The following is a 27,139-nucleotide window of genomic DNA, read 5'->3' as shown; positions in this document are numbered from 1 at the left end:
TTAGCCTGAGAAACAGGATGTTTGCATTATTGATTAGGCTCTGCTGTTTTGACTGAAATAGTAGAGAATATTCTTGGCTGCTTTGCATGTGTCAAGTCGGCCTGCTTCTTGTCCATCAATTCTGGGGAGATTTTTGTCGCCGCCGCATGTGTTAGACATCACGTCTCACGTTGTTCTTTCAGACTGTCAGTCACCCTACCTGCTGCGCTGATTAAAAACCTTATCTCAACCAAGAAACTGCTGCTGTTTTTGTGTCTGTGACCGTGGGGTAGTTGTTCGGTGCTTTGCGCTATCTTTATCGTGTTCCCACTGCTGTGTGTTTAAGGGTTTGTATGGAGTGGAGGCTCACAAAGCTGAACAAATGACTTTACCATTTTCAATCTGGTTGTGCTACAGGGGCAGCTGATGATGAAAACAAACCATATTGTTCCTTAACTACATTTCTGGCTTACTAAACAATGCTGTACAGTCATGGTTTTCATGCTTTGGTACGTAAAATGCAAATTTCTCAGCTCAACTAACAGAGATCTTGATGCAGTAGGTCTCAGATGGGACTCAGGAATCTGTATCTTAAACAGCCTGAAAATTCTGATATTGATGAAAAATGGGACATACTTCAGGAAACATAGCTACATAGCATCAACGAGCTGAGTGGAAGTTAGGAAATCCAGGTTCTGTCTTAGTAGCTTCACAATAAGTCAAAGAGAATTGATGAGGGAAAATCCCTATAGCTCAATTTATAGCAACCAGATTGTTAGCAACTTAAGGATATGATTTACATCTAATTTCTCTTTGGTTGCTAATGTACTCTGGTTGGTACAGAGAGTCTACTAAATAATGAAATCTACTTAATTATCTTAACAAATTTAGGACATCTATTATCATTTATGGAATGATTTTTGTTGATATGAATCACAATAGAGAACCCAAAACTAGATCCCAAATATTTGAGAATTTAGTATAATTTCAAATTAGTTCAGAAAAATAAAGGATTGATTACTCCCTACATGGTATTATATCAACCGATTTGCCGTTTAGATTTAAAAAGAAGCTGGATTTCTACTTCACTCTTCATTCCCAAATAAGTTATAAGTGAATTAAAGATCTAAACTGAAAATAAATAAAGCAGTATATATTCTAGAATGAAAAAATGAACACTTCTTTTTAGTATCTTGGCATTGCATAAAACCAACAAGTCTAAAAGTTAAAGATAGATATCTTTGCCTACGTAAACTATTGTGTGATAAAAATATCATAAAAGTCAAAACTCAAGCTTAAAATTAAAGATGAAATTAACAACTCGAGAAAGATTTTTGAACAGGCAGTTCATAGAAAAATAACCCATAAGTGAACTGTAATTTAGGAGCTGACATTTAATCCTGCTCAAAATTATATAGAAGCAAATGAAAATAAGATAAATTTTCAAAAACAAACATAGTTTATAACATTGGCTTTAAGGAATGGTGAAGAGCACTTGAGTAATCTCTATACAGGTTTAAAATGCTCATATTCTTTGATCCAGCAATTGCACTTCTAAAAATGTTTTCTAGGACTATAATTGTACATGCAACCAGAACAAGGATGATAATTATAGCATTGTTTGTAATAGTAAAGAACTAGAAATGATGCAAATGATTATTAACAGAGGGCTACTTAAATAATTAATGGTCCATAATACTTTGTGGTATTTAAAAAGTATGGTTAGATCTGCATATCTGGATGTGGAAAAAACCCACCAAAATACATCATTAGGTTTAAAAAGAAGAAAGGTACATCTAGCTGGCTCTATTGGAAGAGCACATGACTCATGATCTTTGGAGTTATGAGTTTGCACCCCACTTGGATGTAGAGATTACTTTAAATAAATAAATAAGTAAATAAATAAACTTTAAGAAGTGGAAAGAAGTCAGGGTCCTAAACACTGTGTATATTTCTATACAGTTAAAGGGGTTCAGTACAGGCCCCCCTGTACAATGTACCATTTTGGTGGGGATTATTTTGAGCTGAAGGCACTTGAGACCCTATAGGCTCAAGAGAAACATTTGTCCTTTTCTTAACCATACAGAAGAACCTAAATTTAGGGGTCTTTCCCAGAATAAGGGTTATTAACAGAGATAAATTTTATCTGAGTGACCCATCTGTATGGCAGTGCAAACATCTAATTACTAAATATCTGCGCTTCTTATCACCCTGTAAAGTGCATTCCTCTCCTTAGAAGTCCCAGACTCCTCTCTTGGAAGTTCCAGACCCCTATCTCCCAGAATCTCATAATCTCCTTCCCCTTAGTTCAGAATGGCATATATACTTCATTTTGACTGTCTTTGGAGTTTCCATGCCTATGTGGATTCCCTATATGTATGCCTGTTAAATTTGATTTTCTCCTGATAAACTGTCTTGTGTCAATTTGATCCTTAGTCCAGCTAAAAGGACCTTTAAAAGGGACAGGAATTCTTGCTCCCTGACACAGGTTTTCCAACCTCAGAAAATGTGTCTATATACCTAAAAAATGTCAGGAAACAGTAAGAGATTATTAAACATGGATTAACTTTGGGAATGGGAGTGAAGATTTTGGGGTAGAAGGAAGACTTATTTTTCATTATATATACTCTTGGATTGCTTGAAAATTTAAAATCATGTCATGTATTATTAAAATTACTGAAGAATAAACTACTGGAGAAAGCAAGTATTTAACATGCCTCAGCTGTTCTGATTGTAGCATAATGTTTGTGATAATCATACTTTTCTATTAGAAAGATCAAATTATGTTTAATAAAACAGATCAATTAAGCATATGAAACATTTACAAAGGTGGTTATTTAAAAAAATTCAGTGTGTAGATGACAGAACTTCATCAGGAAAAATTCAGGCATTTAGCCTAGCGTCTATGAAATTCAGTGTCATATAACCAGGCAAAGATGTTCCTGACACACTCTCCATGGCATGATAAGCTTTCAGGACCTTGCCTAGTAAAAGTGACTAGTTGCCCAGTCATCCCTGTATCTGCAGCCAGTCTACCTTCTCGGAAATGGGCACTCCAAATTGTACATTTGAAGAGTATAAATGAATGAGGAGGGGTTTGGATCTCTCACCCACCAGCCCTATCAGTTATCCAAGAGGAGAATTTGTGAGGTATGGGATAGAATTGTCAATAGAATGGGAAAGCAGCTATACAAAACAATGAGACTTAAAAAACATATTTTCCCTACCAGTACTTTATCTGCTTGTAATTGAAGATTGTTATTTTCCCATTAACTAAAAATTCATTTCTCCAGTTATAATTAAAAATAATATACGCTCAAAAAAGTAATATATGTTTGATTTTGAAAGTATGGAGAACTATAATTTGTACTATATTAACAGAAAGAAATGTCTTTAAATTATGAACACGAATTCAGTTTCCTCCAATTTTTGTATTCTGTTTATCATGTTAAAGAGAATTTGGATGGACAGGGGGAGTTATGTATCATTTACTTATATATACATAGGATAAATGCAGAAACATATATAAAAACTAAAAATATTACTCCTTTCTTCTTTTTTTTTGTTTCAAGTTTTTATTTAAATTCCAGTTAGTTAACATACAGCATAGTATTGATTTCAGGTGTAGAATGTAGTGAATCAAATGTCACTCCTGAATAGAGAAATTGAGAATCTGGGGAGGAGGAGAGGTCACATGTGGAAGGGACTGTTTTGACAACTCTTTTGTCTAATTTATTTATTTTGCCACATCATGTTTAAAAAAATATAAATCAATGTAAACTTTAAAAATACTATAAAAGGGATCCCTGGGTGGCTCAGCGGTTTAGCGCCTGCCTTTGGCCCAGGGCGTGATCCTGGAGACCCAGGATCGAGTCCACATCAGGCTCCCTGCATGGAGCCTGCTTCTCCCTCTGCCTGTATCTCTGCTTCTCTCTCTCTCTCTGAATAATAAATAAAATATTTAATGAATGAATAAATAAATAAAATCTTAAAAAAATTAAAAAATACTATAAAAACCTTCATATGATAATATAATAATAATATTCCTCATTTTTATCAGAAACATGAAATAAAAATGAAACTATTATCATAAATCAAATGAAAATGATTTAATCATAATCATAAATCATAAATCAAATGAAAATGATTTAATAAGAGAATACAAGAAGAAACATCGTATCTACTTAATCATGTAAATAACAAAGAAAGAAGGATCAAAAGAAGGCCCAAAGGGAGGGAAGAGAATAGACAATGTCTGAATGAAGGGAAGGGAGGCTAATAAGACTAAGAGAGATTTCCTTCCCCTGAAGCTATAAAGTCTCAAGATTTCCACAATAAGTCTGCTACTTTGAAAACAGACTGTTAAATCCTTCAAGATATAACTGATAGAAATTCGTGAGTAATGGTGACAACAATTGTCACCAGAAAAAGGTGAATGGATAGAGTGGATCCTAGGAAAAACCATTGGAAGGAGATAATGGAAATCTGAAAAGGTGTAAGAACTGAAACAAATCCACTTATCACAGATAATAAATCACACCACAATGTTTCTTTCTTCAGTCTGTGTCTTTACCTAAACAAGAGTTGCTTTTTGTATCACACACATCTCCTAAACTCTCCCCTGGAGGTCCTTATTTATTTCCAAGCTAATTCCTACAGAAATGGTACTGAGCTGAGTATATGGAGACAGGAAACTTTGAGGGATCAGAATCTCTAGATAAAAGCCAGAGCTGAATCCTGAGGAGCTGGGTAGTTTTAGAGAGACATGTATTGGGAATCTTGGAGTTAAGTGTCCCACATCTGGCAAGTTGTAAACATGTATTTTTTGTTTAGGAAGAAACTGGGTTTTACCAAAGTGAAATTTAAAAAAAGAAAAGGAAAAAGAAAGTACAATATTGAGAATGAATCAGTCCTTCTCAGAACCATCTCATACTTTCTCTATGCATCCTTATCAAATCCAAATACATACTTAATGTTAGAAAAATTTAAATAGGTATGCGTTTTGGTTTTCTGTTTCCTACTAGAATAAAGTAAGCCTGGTAATGTTCTGTATCTATTATCTGAAATTTATAGTTTTCTCCTGTTTTCAGTAAACATCAGGTACTTAGCTAATTAAATGTGATAGTCATAGAGTCTTGTTTATAGAAAAGTGTCAACTTTCAGGATGTTGTATGTAAGTCTTGATAAAATTACGTAGAAAATGACATGTACTGTCTTTTCATAGGCTGACCTTGCAGTCACCACCTCCTGAAAACGGCTCAAAACAAAAAATGATCTAAGGGTTGAAACAAGATAAGATCAAATTGATGTCATAGTAATTACATGAAGGACCATTCAATCACTGGATGGAATTTACTGTTGATCCCTGGGCTTAGATGCAGGTGGGAACATGCAGTTTTTATTACTCTGCTGGTATAAAAGACAAGTGAGGACTTTATTAACTGTAGTTACTGAGAAATCACAAGGCAAAGCTAAAATCCATCTTCAGATCCACAATCAGCTGCCCTGAGCACATCCTGCAAAAAGTCCGGAGGAAGGTAATATGAATGAAACAATTTTGTGGGATTTTAATTGAGTGAGGTGTAAAATATTTTATAATATAGGTCAGCTATGCATAAGCCTTAGTGAGGAGAGAGACAGACATTTACACATTCTCTTTTCAGCACTCATGATTGAATAGGGAGGAAGTCTGCAAAACTGTGGTCTGATCACAGGCTAAGATGTTATCTAACAGAAACCAGAAACCAAATGTCTCCTGCTGAGATGTGCAAGTGCCTGTCAGTATCTAAACATTTTCCTCAAGAAATATTGGGTATCATTTGAAAGACATTTGTTTGAGTAGCTTACAGGCAGAAGGAGAGTAGACATTATATAAGTTGATGATATTGTTTTACCATCAGTTTTTATTTATTTGTTTATTTATTTTAAAGATTTTATTTATTCATGAGAGACACACACACACACACACAGAGGCAGAGACATAGGCAGAGGGGGAAGCAGGCTCCCCCCACCCCCCGCCCCAGGGAGCCCAATGCGGGACTCAATCCCAGGACCCCAGGATCATGACCTGAGCCAAAAGCAGATGCTCAACCACTGAGCCACCCAGGTGCCTCTATTTGCTTATTTATTTAAAGATTTTATTTATTTATTTATTTTAGAGAGAGGAAGAGAGAGAGCATAAGCAAGCCTGTGATGGGGTGGGGGGGAGAAGCAGAGGGAGAAGGAGAGAATTTCAAGCAAACTCCATGCTGAGTGGGGAACCAGACTCTCCGCTAGATCCCAGGATCCTGAGATCATGACCTGAGCCAAAATCAAGAGTGAGATGCTTAACTGACTGGGCCACCCAGTGGCCCCTACCATCAGTTTTTAAATGATGCATGACTGTATCTTCAAGTTGGCCAATCATAAAGCAGCTCACTTGTTTACTCAGATGACCATAGCTTCTGATGTCTTTTGAATAGATGTTCTCCTATATACTTGCATATAGTAACACTGACAATTTTTGGACAACATTGTTTCTATTTTCTTCTTTCATAAAATGCTACAAAATTAAGACTCAGTGCTATTTCTCCAAGTATTACTGATGACCTTGTAATTCTGAATCTCTTGACCAAATCTAGTTGGTGTGTTCCAGTGAGAGTTTCTGGAAACTTGCTAACCTTACTTGTATTTACATGAGCAGTAGTTGAAATGGCAGCTTATTGGGAAATTGAGACTAGAAAATAAAAGTGGTCTCTTGTTCCTCTATTAGTGCTGAGGAACAGGGTTTGGGCACATGGAAGAATTATGGGTCCCTTGGGAATGCAGAAGTTCTATTTAAACTTCATAGGAACTTTTATTTCCTAAGTACTTACAATCCTTTCCCTACTCAAAAATAAGATATTTTATATTAGATCAGAGGAATCTTTTTAATTTTCTGAGGATATCTTTTAAATAATTACCCGACTTAATACCCAATCAATTATTAAAAATATTGGTCATCCAAATTGCATTATAATCCTTTGCTATAGTCTTGAATTATTTTAAAAAGGTAAGAACAGTTACCACTTATGAACAGTTCATGTGCTTTCATTTCAATTTTAACTTTGGTTTTGGTTTAAGTTTCTTTTTTCTTTTTTTCAGTAATAGAGTTTTTGAAATTTTGAGTCATGTTTCTTACCATTTCCTGCTGAAAAGGGTAGCATGTGTACAATGTTAGAAAAGCAATTGATTATGTTCCAGAATAGATTCTCAGTTTCATTGTACATTTCTTATAAATGTGGGACTCAAATTTACATGAAAACTCACAGTAAGAGCTGGGAAATAGAAATAGCAAAATTAGAAGGTAATGTGCATCTTTTTCAAAAATAGATCAAGATAATCTGCTTTCACAAAGAGAAGATGTACAGGAATCAATTAATATTTCCCACTGAGAACAGTATGACCCATAGCACCAAACTTCTATTTTTACAGATTGTGAATCGTGGAGTAGTTTGGCATTAATTTATGATCTTTGCAAACTTCTGTTTTGGTATATAACATTTCAGCATTACCTATTGTAATGTAGCATAAAGTAATCTGGTAATTTCTTGGTTCATATAGGGATAATATTATAAAAATACTCTAGCATCCTTATACACCAGGGTCTAAGAGAAAGAGAGGGTGTAGACAGGACTGACGCTGAACCGAGAGTGGAATCAAGGCAATACTGGAAATCAAATTAGAAAAGACAATTGTAACAGCATGATCTCTGTGTAAATCAATGTCCTAAAGGCAATAATGGATTAACTATGTACTTCTGGGTCATAGCAGTGGTATGGGTGGAAAAGTATGATTTTAGGATCAGATCACTTTCTGAGTGACTTTGGCAGAGCCCTTTAATTTTCTGAAGTGTAGTTTTTCTAGTCTAGGAAATAGGTGCCATATTAATGTTTTCCTCATAGAGGTGTAAAGAGAATCAAACAAAAGAATGTATGTGAAAGCCAACGTTACCCTCTTTCTCGCACAGACACCAGTCCTCATAACTTAAGCAGGTATAAAATGCCTCCTAATCCACATGAAATGGCTTTCTCAAGGCTGTTCTGAAGAAGGTGAAGTCAAATAAATATGTAAAATAAAAGATTACATAGGTAAGTTATATTTAAGCTGGCACAACATAATGTTGCTCTCAACAAAAAATGCCAGCATCTTATTTAGGGATATACCATCTGAAAAAAATCATTTAAGAACTTCATTGTAAAATATAAAGATTTGAAGGCACTACAGTGAAGCGTGGTTCAGAGCTAGGAGTTTGAAATTGTAAAGAGATATTCTAAAATCTTGTCTCCACCCCGCAACAAATTTTGTGACTTTGTCTGGGTTACTTTGCCTCAAGAATTTCTTTCACAAGATTGTTGTGAGTATTGAATATGTTTGTGTGTTCAAAGATGCCCAAAAGAACATCTAGCACACGAAAGTGCCCCGTTAAATGTAGGAATTATTTTTAAAGCATAGTTATTGTTATTATCAAAGCCAGTATTGCAGATACTGTGTAGAATGCTAACTCCAAAATTTTTTTCACACATCGCTACGTTTCCTAAATAGAGTAACTGAATACGTGTTATATAAATAACCGCCCACAGAGGAAAAGTAAGGAGACAGTAGAAAGAGGAGAAAGCAGAAAGGCAAGACTGAGGTCTGATATTGCAGACCGTGGAAGAAGAATTTTTGTTATAAGACAGAGCAATAGCTGATTGTTCCAGGAATCTACCATGATACATCAAACTCCCCAAAACCTTAGTGGGTAAAACAACAAGTTATCGTTTTGTCTTGGTTCTGTAGGTGGCCCCAGGATCATCTGGGCAGTTTTTAACTTGGATTTCTCATGTATTTGTGATCAGATAGTGGCTGGGGTTGGAGTCATCTGGAGATACAACCAAACTGGTCATCTAGGATGACTTCTTCATTTCTTACTTCTTGGCCTTCTTTTCTTTCTCCATGTGGCTTGGCTTCTTTCTTAAAAATTTTTAAAAAGATTTAAAGAGAAATCAATAATTCTGGCCTGTCTATTCTATTATTGAAAAACTTCAAAGCAAATGAAATATGTTTTTATGCTTTAATGCTTTTAAATTTTTTTTAAAAAAGATTTTATTTATTTATTCATGGGAGACACAGGGAGAGAGAGAGAGAGGCAGAGACACAGGCAGAGGGAGAAGTAGGCTCCCTGCAAGGAGCCCGATGTGAGACTCAATCCCGGATCCCAGTCTCACACCCGGAGCCAAAGGCAGATGCTCAACCACTGAGCCACCCAGGTGTCCCAGTGGCTTGGCTTCTTATCGCAGGGTGGTCTCAGAGTAGTAGCACTTCCTATGGAAGTCTTTCAAGAGACAGAAACCAGGGAACTGCCAGGTTTGGGCTGGGATCTACCAACAACCGGCACAAAGTTGCACCTGCCATATTCTGTTGGTTCCAGTAGGCAGAGGGCCCACCTCGCTCAAATGTGGTACAAAAAGAAACATGGTGTGTTTTGATGTGGAAGTGGAAGTGTCATATGACAGAAGGAATATAAGCTGAGAGATATTTTTGTTGCCACCTTTGGGAGGTATGACCTGCCATAGCAATGAAACATAGGGGCAATAAAGGAGCTTCTCTTTGAAGCTCTTCTGCTGTTTTTATCACACACACACACACACACACACACACACACACACACACAAATCCGTATAAAGTAAGGTTCTAGGGAAGAGAAATCAATAATTCTGACCTGTCTATTCTATTATTGAAAAACTTCAAGGCAAATGAAATATGTTTTTATGCTTTAATGCTTTTAAATGGAAATGATACTTGGTGTGTCAAAAGATTGCATAAAAATAGCTCAGCTAAACATAACAAAATACAATGCACAAATCTGAAAAGTTACAGGAAACATTCTTATATTCCTATAATAATGCTCCATATAAAACTTTTCTAGCCTTTGGATATTTTACTTTTCTGAGTGATGAATTGATAACTATCTGATGTTCTATTCCTGCCAGCATTTATTACTTCAATAATGTTAATTTAAAAAATTGGGCATTTTTAAACAACGAACATTTGAAATTCTCATTGAGAACAATATTTCATGGGGCACATAGTTTGTCTTATCAAAATTCCTTATTGATTTCGTATGCAGACGATTTAAAAAATGCTCATGTGCTAGGAAAACCAAAGGGTAATGGAAAAACTAAGATTTTAATTACATAATTAAGTTAACATTGTAATGTGCCTTAAATAACAATTAAAGTAGAAGGTATGCATCTTATTATAAGCCCCTTAAATTTATTCAATTAAGAAAAGAAACTTCTCAAAATATAATTGTTAAAAGAATGGTCATAAAGGGATTAAAATCATTTTCATAAGTCCATAAGTCCTTCAATTTTCTTCTAATTATTGCTTGTTTTTTCCCCTTTATTCTTATTTATTTATTTTTTAAATTTTATTTATTTATTTGAGAGAGAGAGACAGAGATAGTGAGAGGGAGCAGGAGTGGGAGGAGAGGGAGAAGCAGGTTCCCTGCTGAACAGGCAGCCCGGAAGTGGGGCTGGATCCCAGGATCTAGCCCTGAGGTTATGCATGACCTGAGCCGAAGGCAGATGCTTAACTGACTGAGCCACCCACGTGCCCCATTCCTTTATTTTTAAAAATAAATATTTTTAAGGTAAATATTTTACTGTCATCTTTTGTTCAGTGCTTCTTTATGGAAACCTTTTTTTTTTTTTTTTGTAAAACATAGTGGTACAAGCTATGCTGTATATTTCTATCTATGAGACCCCTTTTTCCCCCATTTCCTTTCTCCCCATTTCATCTGGAAAAGGAGTTGGGTCCCTTTAAAGATTTTGGGAAGGCACAAAGCACTGTTGTTGTTGTGTTTTGTTTTGTTTTGTTCGTTTTTTGAAAAGCACCTGTTACCATTTAATAAACCTCCCTCCACATGCCCTGAAGCTACCAAGATGCAGCCCCTTCCCCCCGCACCCCCCAACCCCCACACCCCCCATCTTCTCCTCAGCTCTTGTACTGAAAATTTGGCTTTCACGATGACAGGCTGTTCTGGAAACTTTCCCTTTCCCAAAACTTTGTAGAGTCAGATCGCTGCACATCAATGATAGGAGCAGTTCCAGCCTTGTTTCTGGCAGCATTTCTCTGTGTCTGCTAAGGGACAAGGTCCACAGCTTATCAAGGTTGACAGCTGGCCAGAAGCTCTGGTTCCTCGTTAAGTAGCGCCTCAAACCAACTTTTCCCCAGTAACCTCGGTGTTATTTGTCAGAGTTGATCCTGTTGGATGATGCACTCCACCAGCATTACCCTGGCCCCCAGGGTGCTTCCGGCGCTTGCCCATGCTGCTGGGGCCATGCCTCACGTGCCCCTGAGGTTTCTGGATCTTCCTCAGTCTGGATGGCATGTCACAGCCCACACGAAAGAAGCACAAAACACTGTGAAGTGACTGATAGACCGAAATCCCATCCCAAATGGTGCCACTGAGCTGTGTGGCTTCACTCGGCCTTATTTCCCTCTGGATCATGGGGCTCTTTGAGGCATATTATTTGCCACCTCTAGCTGCTTCATGAATTATGGGGACTACTGAATCCATGAAGCTCTTGCACAAATATCAAAATCCTAAAATGTGTATTAACTGCTGTAGAGATTCTCTTTCAGTTAAGTAGACGTTCTTAATTCTCATTTGCTTGTCATCTCTCCTTTGTCATGTCCTCTGCCCAGCGAATGCTCAGTGCCTACAAAGGCTTTCATTACAACATTCTTCACTCTCACGGTTACTTGCCTTTGTATCTGGGTCAGATAGCAGGAAACTTATTCAAGTTTGTGTCATCCGTACTTGGCACTGTGCCTGACATGTAGCAGGTGCTTATTCAGTCTTTAAATCTCTCAAGGGCTCAGCTTGGACCTTCAATTTTGCACTTAACTCCCGTCAAATTATCCCAAACTCATCTTTTTGTTTATTTACTTTTATTCTATTTTTTAAAATTATTTTTTAAAGGTTGTATTTATTTATTTGAGAGACAGAGCACAAGAAAGAGAGTGCGTGACTGGGGGGGTGGGTGGGGGGCAGACAGAGAGGGAGAAGCAGACTCCTCACTGAGCAGGGAGCCTGATGCGGGGATCCATCGCAGGACCCTGGGATCATGACCTGAGCCACACACAGACGCTTAACCAATTGAGCCACCCAGGTACCCACCCAAACTCATCTTATCATAGGATAGAGAAAACAGTAATTATCTATATTCAAGAGTTGATGAGATGACTGGGGACAGATTGAGGGAGTATTAACCAGTCTCTCCTTGTCCCCGCAATTGGTCAGCCATCCACGTCACCACCTTTGGAAAAACTATCAGTGAATATGTTAATGGGTCTGAAGGTCACTGTGGTGCCTGGAAACAATGTTTGACTGTCTACTTGGAAGAACGGGGAACCTGGAGGACTATTGAGGCTAGGGCCTGGAGCAAGGGATCGTGAAACACTCTCATGCTCTACCTGCTGTGAAGAATTTGTTACAAGGACAAAGTAGAAACCCCCTTACTGCAACTAGAGAGCATGAGCAAAGAAAAATAGTTACCAGGGTCACTCCAAGCTGAGTTTCCTTACTACTGGCCCCAGGCTCTTTAAATTCGTCCAGCTGGAGACAGAGGTGGTCACTCAGCAGGAAGTAGAGATGAGCTGACTCTGTGGAAGTTGTGGGATGATGGATTCCAAACGTTCTACTTTCCCTTGTGACTTTCTTCCTTCACATCTTTCTTCAAGGTGAGCTATGGCTATCTTCTCTCACCAGGCAAGATGCTAAAACTTACAGGCCTATCCTCTGTTTAATAAACAATTATTGAATACCTGCCTCATGCCAGGCAATGTGCTAGGGATTAAGGGCTTTACCTTAGAGGTTCCCTTCATTAGTTACTGTTCACTGAAGGGAACTGACTTTGCCTCTCCTCGGTAGTTAGCTGAGTTAGATGTGGCTAATGAGAAGCCTCTAGAAGTCAGTTAGATTTCTACTGTTTTGTTAATAAAGAATTGTGCTTCTAACCCTAACTAGTCATCTCAAAAGTGTGCTATGAGTCAGATGACTTCTGGGTGTGCAGAGTATAGATGAGTCACCCTTGCCATCACTACCATTAGAAAAACCGAAAACCTTGCTCTCTGGCAGTTGGGGAACGATGGCATCATCTTTGCAAGTGAAGGGCAGGATTTCACATTGTAGCGAGCACTTGTAATCTTGGAGCTGTCTTTTATATGTACAGATGTGTACGGACATAGAGACACACACATCTACTCACATATGATAATGTAAAAACATATTTAATTAGCCTTGAAGTCTTTCCATGCTATGACAGACAGGGCAGGATTGTTGATAGACACACACCAAACTTTATAAGGGCCTTTTCTGTGATAAAAACAGAACAGAGGAGCTCCAAAGAGAAGGCCCCTGGGTATTTATTGTCCCTAAGTTTTCATGTGATAGCAGGTTGTATTTCCAAAGAAGGCCACAAAAATATCTTGGACTAAATTCCCTCTGTAGTATGAGAGTATGTGTGCCACTTCCACATCAAAAAGTGGTGTGTCTATTTTTGCACCCCATTTAATGCCCATTTATTCCACTATGGGTGAAAGTTCTGGAAGACTTGAAAGACCCGTGGTGTTGCAGGTCCAGATGCAGCTCTTGGAAACTATGTTTGGCCCAGCTGGATCTCGAATCCTGTACATCGAGCAAGTGAGCAAAGTCATGCTCGAGCTAAAGGTTCTGGAATCCTCGGGCCTCACTGAGGTCTTGGTTTATGGCTCTTACTTGTACAAGCTCAGGGCCAAGTGGATGCTCCAGTCCATGGCCTAGTGGCACCGCCAGCGACAGGAACGAGGGATGCTCAAACTTGAGGATGCCATGAAAGCCCTACAGCTAGGTCCTTGGATGAAGTGAAGCCAGTTTGCCTCCAATGTACCTGGAATCAGGATTTGAAGAGTAGATTGTTGTCTCCAGAGCTGGAATGTATATGGTCTGGTTGAAATTCTGCTCCAGCCTGACAGGGAAAAGTCAGCTGATTTGGGGTCTCTGCCTTTGTCTGAGTCCTAATGTGGCTTCTCCCCTACCCCCCAAATTTGCTAATTAAATGATAACATTTTAAATAAAAAAAAAAGAAGTCCTCGGCCCCCATCAACAGTGGGGATGCCCCCCTCACCATACTGGAGTGACTCCAACATGAAGGACCCCCCCAGAGCTACCATCTGGTTATCTGCCAGTTTTTCCAGCTGCCCCCTACCCGACCCAGCACCCCCTCCCCCTTCCCAGAATTCATGACATCAGAACACCGGCTTTCCCCTTTTCCTTGAGACTCAGGAGGTCCAAAGCAACAGCTTTTTGCTTTTTCTCTCTCCCCTACCAAGGGGTGAAGGAAGGGATACATCCTATTGTTCAGAGGCACCAGCTCCCTCCCCTAAATCAGGCTGAGAAGGAACCAGCCAGCTCTTACCTCCTCCTGGTTGTTTTCTTTCCCACCCCAGTTTATTTTTTGTCTCCCCCCACCCCTCCCCACCAACCCCAGCCCATACCTCTGAAGCCATTTTATGAACTGTCATGTGCCACCTGAGCTTCCAGTAAAAACAAAAAACAGCAGCCAGTGGGCCTAACTCTCCTTCCCTTCGACCTTGAAAACTGAAGATGACTGGGCACATAACTCATGGTGGCCTGGTGTTGCTCCACCTTGTTGGGCAGCCACAGAAACCAGCTATACTACAAAGGCCTGGTTAGAGACCCCATAAATAGCTTTCCCTGGGTCCCTGGCATCAGTCATGTTGGCATTTGGGCCTGTGTCCTAGAAGGAGCTCAGGTTTGCTCATATCAGTCGATGCTTCTCACTGGCTTCAGATAAAACTTTCACCTAATAAATAGTGTGTTAGCACTGGAGCCTGAATGAGCTCCTCGGGGCCCGGGAATCATCAGATGAAATACTCCTCCTTGCCCCTGCCCTTGGCTGAGTCACTCTCCATTTGGAGGATGGCACTGGGCTCGCCTTCTGCAGGTTCATAGGTGACGTAGCTGCCTTTGTTCTTGTACAGGTAAAAGAAGATCAAGATCACGACTGAGAGCAGGGTGAGGAAGACCACGGTGATAACCACACACGCAGGGTGTGTGTGTGTATAGGATACTTGGTCTATCTGTCTAGCTTGTATGGGGTACTGGTAGAGTGTTTACCTACTTCGTAAATCATTTAATATATTAATTATATATAATCACAATAAATAACATGAAAACACATTAGATAATAATAGTAAATTATGACAATAATATTCTTTTATACTTTCAAGCATGCTATATTTTCCTGTTTTATCAAGAATTAAATTTTATGCACACATACAGTTTGATGTAAACTAAATCATAAGAGACCCCTAATTTAAGCCTTGAAGCTCTTGTGTATGCTTTTTATTAATGCTTTCTTTTGAATTCTTATGACTTTTATATCAGCATAAAGTGGCTTCTACCTGTGACGTATTTAACACGTATAGATTCTCATATTAGCCACCTACAAATTATAGAGCTTAGTGAGAACATACAGTTTCTAATGAATTTATTATTTGAAATTATTTTGTTTTATTAAACATTTATTTTAAGTCCTCATTTGAGAGTTACCTTGTTCCTTAATGACAGCTCTACATTAGCAACCTTGGTTTGCTATTATTATTACTGTTCTAAAGTCCCAGTGCAACATAATTACATCTACTCTGCAAACCCTTATGAGGTTTTCACAGAATTGGAGTGACAAACATATCAATCACTGGCTAGAGTTCAGGGCAGATTGCGGAACTTTCATCTAGGAATTCTAAGCAAAGTGATAGGTGAATGTAGTGGAGGGAATGATGTATTCTGGCTTTGAGGTCATGTGAAACCTTCATGGGGAAGCTGACAGCTGGGCAGTCCTTAAAGGGACTGAGATGGATGGACTGAGGAGGAAAAGAAAGGCTTTACTGGCCAAGATGAGAAAACACACATTTCTTGGATTCACACCATTCTGCTGTGGCAGGTGGCAGGAGGTAAGAGCATGTTGAGTGGACGTTGGGGAGGCACTGTGGGGTCAGATGTATAGAGTCTGTGATGTTTGCAAGGTACTCACTTGGAATGCCAATAAAGGCTGAGCGAGGTTAATAAATCTGATTTAGATTGAGCATATTTTGCAAAATAGCATAAATTCCAGTCGAACCTAATTCTTTTTCCTGTCCTGATTCTTAATGTTTTTCTCTCAAATTCCAAAACATAAAGACCTAAAGATGATTAGAATGATACAAATATTTATTAAAATGTTTTCAAGATTTGAAGGTTAATCCTTTGATGAATCCCATTTCTTTGTAAAATAAAGATAAAGGCACTTCTGTTATTGAAAGCCACAGCAATGGTGACTTTAGTTCTGTTTTTCAATCTTCACTTTATCATAAAGCAAATTCTGAAATGTGCATTGACTTCATGCTCTCACATTCTGCAATCTTGTTATAAATGTTTCTCTCTGAATTAATTCTGATATAATTGTTCACTGCATAATGCTGAATTTTCATAAAATATGAGCTGCAATATCAAAGCACAAAAATGATACTTAGTTTAAAAAAGGAAACCAGTTTCAATTCTGAAAACTTCCTTGTGGCTTTGTGTGTCACTTAAGCAGTGGTTCTCAGACTATTTGGTCTCAGAAAATGTTTATGCTCTTAAAAATTTTTGAAGAGTCCAAAGAATTTTTTTATGAAGTTGTATTTTCCAATATTTACTGATTTAGAAATTATGTTAGAAAAAGTCTTAACATATTTATTTATTAAAAAACAGAATTAACTATCACATGCTAACAGAAATATATATTTATAAAAAAAATGACAACTTCTAAAACAAAAAAATAAGAAAGGCAGCATTGTTTTATCTTTCTGCAATTTAAAAAAAAAGACTGGTCCAGTGGAACATAGCTAGATTCCCATGTGCATCTATATTCAATCCACTGCAATTCCACATGTTATGTAGCCCTTAGAAAATTTCTCTGAACACTTATGAGAGGTTGAGAGTGAAAAAAAGTCAGTAACATCTTAGGACTACTATGAAAATCATTTTGACCTCACAAACTCACTGAAAAGTGTTTAAAATTCTCAGATCACAATCTGAGAACCACCAACTTAGAACAATGTTTATTTGGTGCTAATTAAGTATGGAGATAAATAAAACCCATAGTTACTGATGCATAAGTATATACATCAAGGAGAAATAATGGCATACTTTTGTTTTAGCCTTACCAATATTTATGCAGTTTGTCTTTCTATAATTTAAACTGTTAGTTCTGCTGACAATTTTTTCTTAAACGATGTATAGGTTCATATAAAGCTTTGCAAAAATATGGTCTCTTTGTGTCAGTCTGCATGAAAAATAACCACAAATTTTGACTCATGCAAATTTAAAGCTTATTTTAGAATGCCTTTTTTTAAATAAACTTTTGTTTTGAAGAATTATAGATTTAGAAGAAGTTGAAAATATGTACAGAGAAGTCCTGGATATACTTTAGCCAGTTTCTCCCAAAGGTAATACTGTGCCTAGGTGTAGTACAATGTGAAAACCAGGAAATTGACGTTGGTACAACTCATGGAGCCTATTCAGATTTCACTAGTATTGTGTGTATGTGTGTGTACGTGTGTGAGTGTGTATAGTTCCATGAAATTTTATCCTGTGTGTACATTAGTGTACAAATATCACAATTAAGCACAGAACTGTTTCATTGCCACATAGTTCCCTTTATAGCTGCACTTATCCCCCCTCAACTCCCTCCCCAACACTAACTCCTTAAAACTGCTAATTTATTCTGCATCTCTCTAATTTTATTATTTTGAGAGTGTTATATAAATGGAATCATACCGTATGCAACCTTCACTCAATGCAATATTCTTGAGATCCATCTGCGATGCATGCATATCAATATGTATTCCTTTATGTTGCTACATAGTAGTCAGTGGTGTGGATGTACCATTGCTTATATAACCATTTATCTGTTGAAGACATTTGGATTATTTCCAGTTTTTGCCTATTATAAATAAAGCTGCTCTGAAACTCTGTACACAAGTTTTGTATGAACATCATTTTCATTCTTTGAGGTTAATGCCTGAGTACAGCTGTTGGGTTATATGGTAAGTTTTATAAGAAACTTCCAAGTGATTTTCCATTTTATATTCCCACCAGCAATGTTTGAATTATCCCGTTTCTCTGCATCCAAAACAGCATCTGGTATTATCATGATGTTTTGTTTGAGCTATTCTGATGCATATATACTATTTTGCTGTAGTTTTAATTTGTATATTACTAATGGCTGATAATGTTAAATGCTCTCCACGTACTTATTTGCCATCTATATATCCTTTCTCTTTCTGCTGAAGAATCCATTTTCTTTTTCTTTTTAAAGATTTTATTGATTTGAGAGAGAGAGAGAGAATGAGCAAGGGGAGGGGCAGAGGAGAGGGAGAGAGAGAATCTCCCTGCTGAGTGTGGAGACTGATGTGGGGCTTGATCTCATGACCCTGAGACCATGACCTGAGCTAAAACAGAGTCAGTCACCTAACTAACTGAGCCACCCAGGCACCCCTGCAACACTCATTTTCTAATTGGATTTTTTCTGTTGAGTTTTGAGAGCTTGTTGTCTATTCTAGATCTAACCCTTTGTTAGTTATGTGGCTTGCAAAAATTTTCTTCAAGTCTGTACCTGGGGACGCCTGGGTGACTTAGCGGTTTGAGCGTCTGCCTTTGACTCAGGGCCTGATCCTGGGGTCTGGGATCCAATCCCACAACGGGCTCCCTGCAGGGAGCCTACTTCTCCCTCTCCCTGTGTCTCTGCCTCTCTCTCTCTCTGTCTCTCATGAATAAATAAATAAAATCTTTTAAAAAATCTGTTCATTGTATTTCATCTTAACAAAGGACTAACCCATAGTTTTTTATGAAGTCCAATTTATTAATTTTTCTTTTATGGGTCATGATTCTATTGTTAACACTAGAAACTCTTAACCTAGTCCTTGGTTCTTCAATTTTTTCTTTTTTTAAGATTTTATTTATTTATTCATGAGAGACACAGAGAGAGAGAGGCAGAGGAAAAAGCAGGGTCCCTGCAGAAAGCCTGATATGGGACTTGATCCCAGGACCCTGGGATCACGACCTGAGCTAAAGGCAGATGCTCAACCACTGAGCCACCCAGGTGCCCCTTTTTTCTCTTTTTTAATAAAATTTTTTGTAATTTCACATTTTACATTTGTCTATGATTCATTTTCAATAATTTTTCATATAAGGTATGAGGTTTACATTAAGTTTTTTTTTTTTCCAGTTGTATTGACAGCTATTGTTGAAAAGGTTGAATTCCTCTGTTAAAGTGTTTTGGCATCTTTGTCAACAACTGGCTGGCCATATTTGTATAGGTCTATTCCTGGGTTCTCTATTTTGTTCTATTGGTCTATGTATCTGTTCCTCTGCCTATATCACAGTTTTGATTACTGTTGCTGTATACTAAGTCCTAACACTGGGAATAGTGATTCCTCCTACTTTCTCTCTTAAATTGTTTTAGCTATTCTAGATATTTTGCCTTTCAATAATAATAATCTTGCCCATGTCTACAAAAGCAGTACTGGGATTTTGATAAGCATTTCGTTCAATTTGGAAATAATTGACATCTTTACCATGTTGAGCATTCCAATTCATGAACCTGATATGTCTCTCCATTTGTTTAGGCTTTCTTTGATTTATTTCATCAATATTTCATAATTTTCAGCATAAAAATCCTGTATATATTTTGGTAGATTTATACTTAAGTATTTTCTTTGGAACAATTATAAATGGTATTATTTTAAAAAAAGATTTTATTTATTTATTTGAGAGAGATAGAGAGAGAAGGAGAACATAAGCAAAGGGAGGGGAGGAGCAGAGGGAGAGGGAGAAGCAGGATCCCCACTGAGCAGGGAGTCTGACATAGAGCTCTATCCCAAGACCTTGGGACCATGACCTGAGTGGAAGGCAGATACTTAACCAACTGAGCCCCCCAGGCATCCCATGTTATTGTGTTTTAAATTTGTTTTCACATTATTGTTTTTAGTATAAAAATGTAATTCATCTTTGTTTGTTGATTTTATGTCATGCAATCTTGTTGAACTCACTAATTAGTTACAGGACCTTGTCTGTAGGTTCCTTTTAAAAAAAAAACATAGATGATTATGTCATCTACATATATGGATAGTTTTATTTTTTTCCTCTCAATTTGTGTGCCTTTAATTTCTTTTTGTTGTCATATTGCATTGGCTAGAACTTCCTGTACTATACTGGATAACAGGTGAGAGTGGACATCCTTGCCCATGTTGCTAATCTTGGGGAGAAAACATTCAGTTTTCACCATTAAATATGATGTCAGCTGCAGGTTTTTTATAAATGCTCTTTATCAAGTTAAGAAAACTCTTCTGACTGTCATTTGCGGAAACTTTTTGTTATGAAAGAGTACTGAATACTGTCAAATAACTTTTCTGTGTCAATTGATACACCATATACTTCTTTTTCTTCTTTATCCTATTTCATTAAATGATTTTAAAATATTGAACCAACCTTTCATATGTGAATTATTCCCTGTTGGTCATATATAAATCCTCTTATACATTGCTGGGTTCAATTTGTTATTATTTTGTTTAGGATTTTTGCATCTAATTCCATGGGGTATACTGGTCTTTTGTTTTCTTTCTTATGTCCATTCTTTCTTTCAGACTGAATTGGTTTGGGTTTTGTGTCAGGGTACTCCTGGCCTCGCAAAATGAGTTTGGAACTATTCCTCCCTCCCCTATTTTCTGAAAGAGATTCTGTAAGGTTGATGTTAGCTCTCCTTTAAATGTTCTGAATGGTCTTTTTATTGGTAATTGATGCTCTGTTCATATTCTCTCTCGTGGTTTGAACATAAGTAATCCATAACACTTTAACTTAAAAATAGGAATAAAAACTTGCCCATTTTATCTTATATGAGATTTCTGTAGGATATGTGTGGATACAATCCAATTCCCTGTCTTTCCATTCTCAGTTGCAGTGAGGTCAATGCTAGATATGGTCAATCACTCAACTGACCTTGGCTAGCCTGATCTTATGCACTAAAAATGCTCAGGTAAAGTTTAACTACAGGCAAAAAATAAGTCAAGAAGTGCATTTAGAAACCTGATAAACATTTTCTGCTGTTTATTCTTGCCACATTGCTGAATAGCATTTACTGTCGCACAATGATAGTGAGCATTAGAGTTCACCTACCATTAGTGAATAAAAAGCAGGAGAGACACTGTCCTTTCCTTCTGTTTTCTCACCTGGGAGTATAGGAATGAGAAGGATGAACTCAAATGCTCATACATTTTCATATCATATATAAGCTTATCTATTTTATATGAGCTTATTGATCTGTCTTCTTAGACATTATCTAAAGTTCCATGTCTTACAAATAAGGACATTGAGGCTTAGCAGAATGATATATTTAAAAACAGAATTTTAAAATCCAATTCTATTGGTTTATATGAGCAATAGATTCTATTCCCTAGCTCTTCCCTAAGGAAAAAAAATTAGTTTGCTTTATTTTATTTCTTATTTACACGGTTCCAGAGTGTGTTGGGAGATGTAAGCAGAATGATCAAGACACTGATGACTATTATTAGTAGTAATGTTAAAACTACAAGTTGTTATGAATGGTAAACCAATTTCAGAGTAACTTTGTTTCCTCGTCTGTTTTGCAGGAGAGCCATGGATTACTACAGAAAATATGCAGTTGTCATTCTGGCCGCATTGTCTGTGTTTCTGCATATTCTCCATTCCTTTCCTGATGGAGAGTTTACAATGCAGGGTATGTGACCAAACGGATTTGCAGTAATAAGAAAAACACACATTCCTAGATGTACATCAATAACTCCATTAAGTACATTTCCACCTCCTTTCAAATGTGATAAATCTTTGCTGCTGGCTACATATCCAAGATCTTTTGGATTGTACACATAAAGTTAAATTAGGTTCAGAAAATGTATAGTGAAAATTAATCTAATATGTCCATTTAAATAGCAGCATGTACATATTCATCTGAAATAGATTCCTTATTATTCTTTATCTGAGTTTTACAAGCCGAAAATGCTCCTTATTCAGTTAGCCTAGTTTTTTTTTTTTACATTTCTCCCAGAAGTTTTGCTTTTGTAGATGAATTCACATCAGATAACAAGTGAGAAAAACAAAACCATTTTATGCAGTACATTTGTTTCACTGTATTGTTTGAAAAATCTCATATAGTCGCTGATATAATTCCATCTGTTATGAAACTGTGAGCTACTATTAGTTATGATTTTTCTTAGAGAAGTGGTAATATTTCAATTCCAGTTCTTATGTGTAGTTGCTCCATCTAATATCAGGCTCTCCACTCAGCAAGCTTTCTTAATTCTGACATATTTTTCTCTGTCAATATTTGGAGTTTCCATGGGGGAAAAAACAATAGCAGAATCTAAAGGGGAAAATATTTTGCCTCTGGGCAAAATCTTCCTTTCAGATGAGCATGGTGCTTTCATCTGTCAAGTTTTGTGCTCTCTATAGACATGCTATTAGCGTTGGGATACAGAATCCATGGTTGAAGAGACAGAAACTACTACTTTTTTTATATATATATATTTGTGAGAAACTACTATTCTTGAGATCTCCCATGCATATTGACAAAAATTGTTTCCCATGAAGATAAATATAATCAGTACAAATAATACTATGTATGAAAATTAAGAGATAGCCAAAAAGTGTTTATTATTTTCCTTCTATTTTTAATGGAAAAATAAATTCACCATCTCATAATAAGGGAAAATTGAATTTCCTTTTTTATTATTATTTTTCAATTTAAAAGAATAAATTCTGTGCGCAATGTTGGGCTCAAACTTAGGATTCCAAAATCAAGAGTCACATGCTCCACTATTTGAGCCAGCCAGGTGCTCCTGTTTCTTTTTGAATCATTCTTGGATTATTTTACTCTTTGCCTTTTTTGGTGATAGGTTGCCCAGAATGCAAGCTAAAGGAAAACAAATACTTCTCCAAGTTGGGTGCCCCAATTTATCAATGCATGGGCTGCTGCTTCTCCAGAGCATATCCCACTCCAGCAAGGTCCAAGAAGACAATGTTGGTCCCAAAGAACATCACCTCAGAAGCCACATGCTGTGTGGCCAAAGCTTTTACCAAGGTGAGAACTTAAAGGGTCCCAGAAGTTTTCTAACAGTCTAACCTGAGAAATGTCCCCAGAGCACATGCATGAGGTTTAATGTCAGAGGTGTCTAATGACCCATCCTTGGCTTGGGATTTGTACAGAGATTTGTCCCCTTATATCAAAAGTAACCTTGTGGAGACAGGCTGGATTTATTCAGAATGAAAGGAATAGCTGTGGAGGTGATGAGGGGTAGGTTGGAAGAGAGTATAGCATACACACACACACACACACACACAGAGTGCAAACCTAATCTTTTAGAGTGAAATATTAGCTGAAATGGAGAATGTGCAAAAGTAGCTAGCATCTATTTAGTCCAGCTGGCTACTGACAATTTTATTTAACATTTTCAATTTTGTCTATCCATCAATCCATCCATCCATTCATTTTTTTTCCCTTCCCTTTTAGGCCACAGTGATGGGAAATGCCAAAGTGGAGAATCACACGGAGTGCCACTGCAGTACTTGTTATTATCACAAATCTTAAATATTTTGCAAAGAGCACGTTGATGATTGCTGATTTCCTGGAATGAAAATTAATTTTTTCAGTGTTTATGGCCTTGTGAGATAAAACCCTCTTTTCTCTTACTATGTTCTTTTTGGCATGCTTCAAGGATGTACTGCAGCTTTATTGCTTTTCTCTTTATCCCACAGTATAATCAGAAGTCTAGTTCTTTTCAATTGGCGTGAAATACAGCATTTAGTGTGACCATAAAAGCTGGTTCCTCTGGAAATAAACCCTTTTAAATCATCATTCTATCATTGGATTCTAATTTTTTCTTAAGAGTTTTAAGCCAGTTACTTTTGATAAGGTTAATTGAAGGAACCAGTGGGTAAGCTGGGTCCCATGCACTCAGTGATCCCACACTGGAGAACCTTGATCCCACCAAGCCTTCCAGAGAAAGCTGTGCATCCTTTAGCCAGTGGGATAGCTATAAAACATCTGTTGGGGTGAGGAAAGAAAACATAAAAACTTCCACTGCTATTCATTTTTATATCACCCCTTTGATGACTTTTATGAAAGTACATAATATTAGTATTGTAAGAAGTGTATGCAATTTCTAAATAAATAGTTATGCATATATTGAGGATGTTTGGTCAGACATTTTTTACTGGTAGAAGTATGCAGAATCAGGGGAAAAAAAAGAGAATACTGCTGTAAGTTTTGAGCAAGACAAAATCCTTCCCAGCCTGAAGTTTTTATCCACTTAGCTTATACCTGTCCAAAAAAAGAGTACATTATATTGGTCCCTGGCTACTAAGTTATGATTGAATGGTGGCTAAGGAAAGGGTATTATTGTCCTCAACTGAAATTGGTCATTGCTTTGAATATTCTAGATACATTGACTCTTATATTCCTCATTCAAGCCTGGAAGGGAATGAATAAATGATGAGCTAAGTGCTCACTGAGCTCTCACTGTGGGCTAGGTGAGGTGCCAAGCTTTTTACTTTAGTAAAATTTTATGTAGTTATATCCAAATGCTTAAGAGCAATGCCACATTTATTGAGTATTTATACTTAAAAAACAGAGATAGCCCTTCCTCTGAAGATCATGCTTTTATACATAAAATTATATTAGCTATGGAAGAGATCAAAGTCACTCAAAAATTCTACTCCTAAAGGAGCCTGAAATTAAAAAAAAATCACACTGGTCACAGATAAGGTTTTCAAAAAAACGTCAGTTATCATCAATTTGTCAAGATTCCATTTCTAAGTGAAAAGTTGGTTCCTAACACATTGGTAAACACATCAGGTGTCAGGATGAAAAATTACGATGAATGCATGTACTTTTTAAGAAAAACACAACATATTAATTCATTTGCTCATTCATTCATTTTTTATACATTTATTTAGTGTCTTGTAAGTGTTGGCACATTGTTACATTATGGGGATTCAGAGATATCAGGATTCTCTGAAAGATAAGATTGAGAAAATATAATGTAGCTTGATTTGAGAGACAGTGGTGCCAATCATTAGTACATCCAGATATTTAGTAGATATTCATTGAGAATCTACTATGTGTCAGGTCTGGAGAGCTCATGAGAGGATTCAGCAGGAGAGGAAAGCTACTGATATGCCCTAGACCAGAGTGCCCTTGTCCATCTGGGATCATCTAACTGACAGAGGGGAAGGGGAAATCCCCCATGGTCATTCAGATTAGTCAAATCAATCCTGGAGAGCACTGGGATGAAATGTCTTGGCCATATTGACCTCCCATCAGGGCATGTGCCAGGCATGGTGCTGTTTCCGGCAAGGTCAAGATGAATAAGATCTAGACCTTACTATGAAACAATCCACAGTCCAGTGGGGCAAGAGAGACCTAAATAAATAATTACAATCTAGTGGGATACATGCTATGAGAGAGGTGTGGGACTTTGGTCCCCCAAAACAGGAAATGGTTAGCTCAGCCTTGTAGCATTTGTCATGGACAGCTTCACAGGGCAGGGGGTACTTAAGTTGGATCTAGAAGTTAAGTAGAAAGAAGGGGGATGGGGTCAGTCTAATTTGAGGAAAACAGAGTAAGTAAACATCCTGAGATGGGAACCAGTATGATGATCACAGAATTGTAAGAAGTTCAGTGTGACTGGGTTGCAGGGAGATGGATAAAGAGCCAGAGCTGCACAGAAAAATGGACATCTGTCAAGAAGGTCCTTGTATAACGTGCAAAGAAATGTGCATTCCAGCTAGGATAGTAGCTTTTCAAACTAGAGAGCCTGGGGTTCCTGAAGCTACAGGATAAACATGCCCCTTTCTACAGGATCAATTTTGCTTGAAGATTTGTGGAAATGTTACTTTAATTTTAAAACAAAGACTGATACATTATAGAATAGAATGCAAAATTGCAAGAATCAGATTTTAAAAAAGAATATTTTTGCTGAAGGTGGGCCTTCCAGATCCTGCTCTTCTGACCCCTCCCAAACCTGCTGGGAGCGCCTTCACTTTTCTTGCCTTAGGAGTACTTAAATGGAGGAGCTATTATTGTAGAATTAACGTGGTCAGCTTTGTACTCTGGAAAAATCATTCTGGCAGCAAGCAAAGGGTGATTCAAAAAAGTGAGAGACTGGACACAGGATCATGAGTTGGGGTCTTTGCAATTGTCTTGGCAAGAGATAGTGCTAGTCTACTAGCAGTGAGGTGAGGGTTTGAGAGAGAGACAGATTTGGGAGGAATTAGGAGGAAATGAAGAGGTAATTGTGAGTGTGGCTCCTGTTTTTTTTCGTGGCTGGTGGACAATTGTGTCAATAACTAGGAAATGGAAAAAGTTGGTATGGCAGCAGAGTGGGGAGATGACATTCACTTTAGGGCCTGTTGAGTTGAGGTGTCTAAGGAGTACCGTGTGAACATGTTTGATAGGCAGCGTGTACAGTGATATGAAGCGCAGAAAAGGACTTCAGCCTGTAGGAATCATCAGGGTGGGTGGTGCCAAAAGCACAGGGGTGGCTAGGATTGCTCGGGAGAGCTTGGAGATGTGGCAAAGAGAAGATGCTGGACTACCAAGGATAGATTCTGGGCCAGCCCAGCTGAAAAAATTATTATTATGTCCTGTGGAATAGTCAATTAGGAAGCCCTGATATGAGCCCTCTAGAGAACAACAGATGACAATCTAAAATATGTAAGCAGTGAGGAAGAAGAGAGGCAGGCGTGGAGGCTGGACATTTTATTTCAAGCCAATCTGTGAAAAATTCCTAAAAGAAAGAGGTAAAATGAGCATGTGTTTGAGGGATTATTCCACCAAAAAATTCTCTACCATTTATCTCATCCAGAGAGTTGCCTGAAATTCTCCCATTTGAGATTCCTTCCTATCCCAGGTACCTTCTTTCTACATGACGACACATATGACTGAGGCGACACAGTTGACCATTAACACCACAAGATACATTAACCAGACCACTAGGTATTGTCTGCACGGATCCTGGATCCTGGTCACTAGGGAGA

At 37.6% G+C, this 27,139-nt stretch overlaps 2 protein-coding genes and 1 pseudogene across 2 annotated transcripts; 2 read left to right on the top strand and 1 right to left on the bottom strand.

Annotated features, from left to right (window-relative positions):
- Nucleotides 1-5,359: 5,359 nt before the first annotated feature.
- Nucleotides 5,360-23,957, top strand: CGA (glycoprotein hormones, alpha polypeptide). Its single transcript, XM_025444800.3, has 4 exons — nucleotides 5,360-5,516; nucleotides 21,718-21,824; nucleotides 22,999-23,183; nucleotides 23,613-23,957. The coding sequence occupies exons 2-4, from the start codon at nucleotides 21,725-21,727 to the stop codon at nucleotides 23,688-23,690; spliced, it is 363 nt and encodes a 120-aa protein (XP_025300585.1). The 5' UTR covers nucleotides 5,360-5,516; nucleotides 21,718-21,724; the 3' UTR covers nucleotides 23,691-23,957.
- Nucleotides 13,578-14,508, top strand: LOC112658585 (developmental pluripotency-associated 5 protein-like; annotated as a pseudogene).
- LOC112658317 (small cell adhesion glycoprotein-like) lies at nucleotides 14,620-16,012 on the bottom strand. Its single transcript, XM_049092288.1, has 2 exons — nucleotides 15,977-16,012; nucleotides 14,620-15,150 (listed from the first exon to the last, which is right to left on the bottom strand). The coding sequence occupies exons 1-2, from the start codon at nucleotides 16,010-16,012 to the stop codon at nucleotides 14,911-14,913; spliced, it is 276 nt and encodes a 91-aa protein (XP_048948245.1). The 3' UTR covers nucleotides 14,620-14,910.
- Nucleotides 23,958-27,139: the final 3,182 nt, after the last annotated feature.

Source organism: Canis lupus, chromosome 12 (genome assembly GCF_003254725.2).
Source record: "Canis lupus dingo isolate Sandy chromosome 12, ASM325472v2, whole genome shotgun sequence".
NCBI lineage: Eukaryota > Metazoa > Chordata > Mammalia > Carnivora > Canidae > Canis > Canis lupus.
Note: the sequence above shows the minus strand (reverse complement) of the source record. Positions and strands in the feature narration are given on the sequence as shown.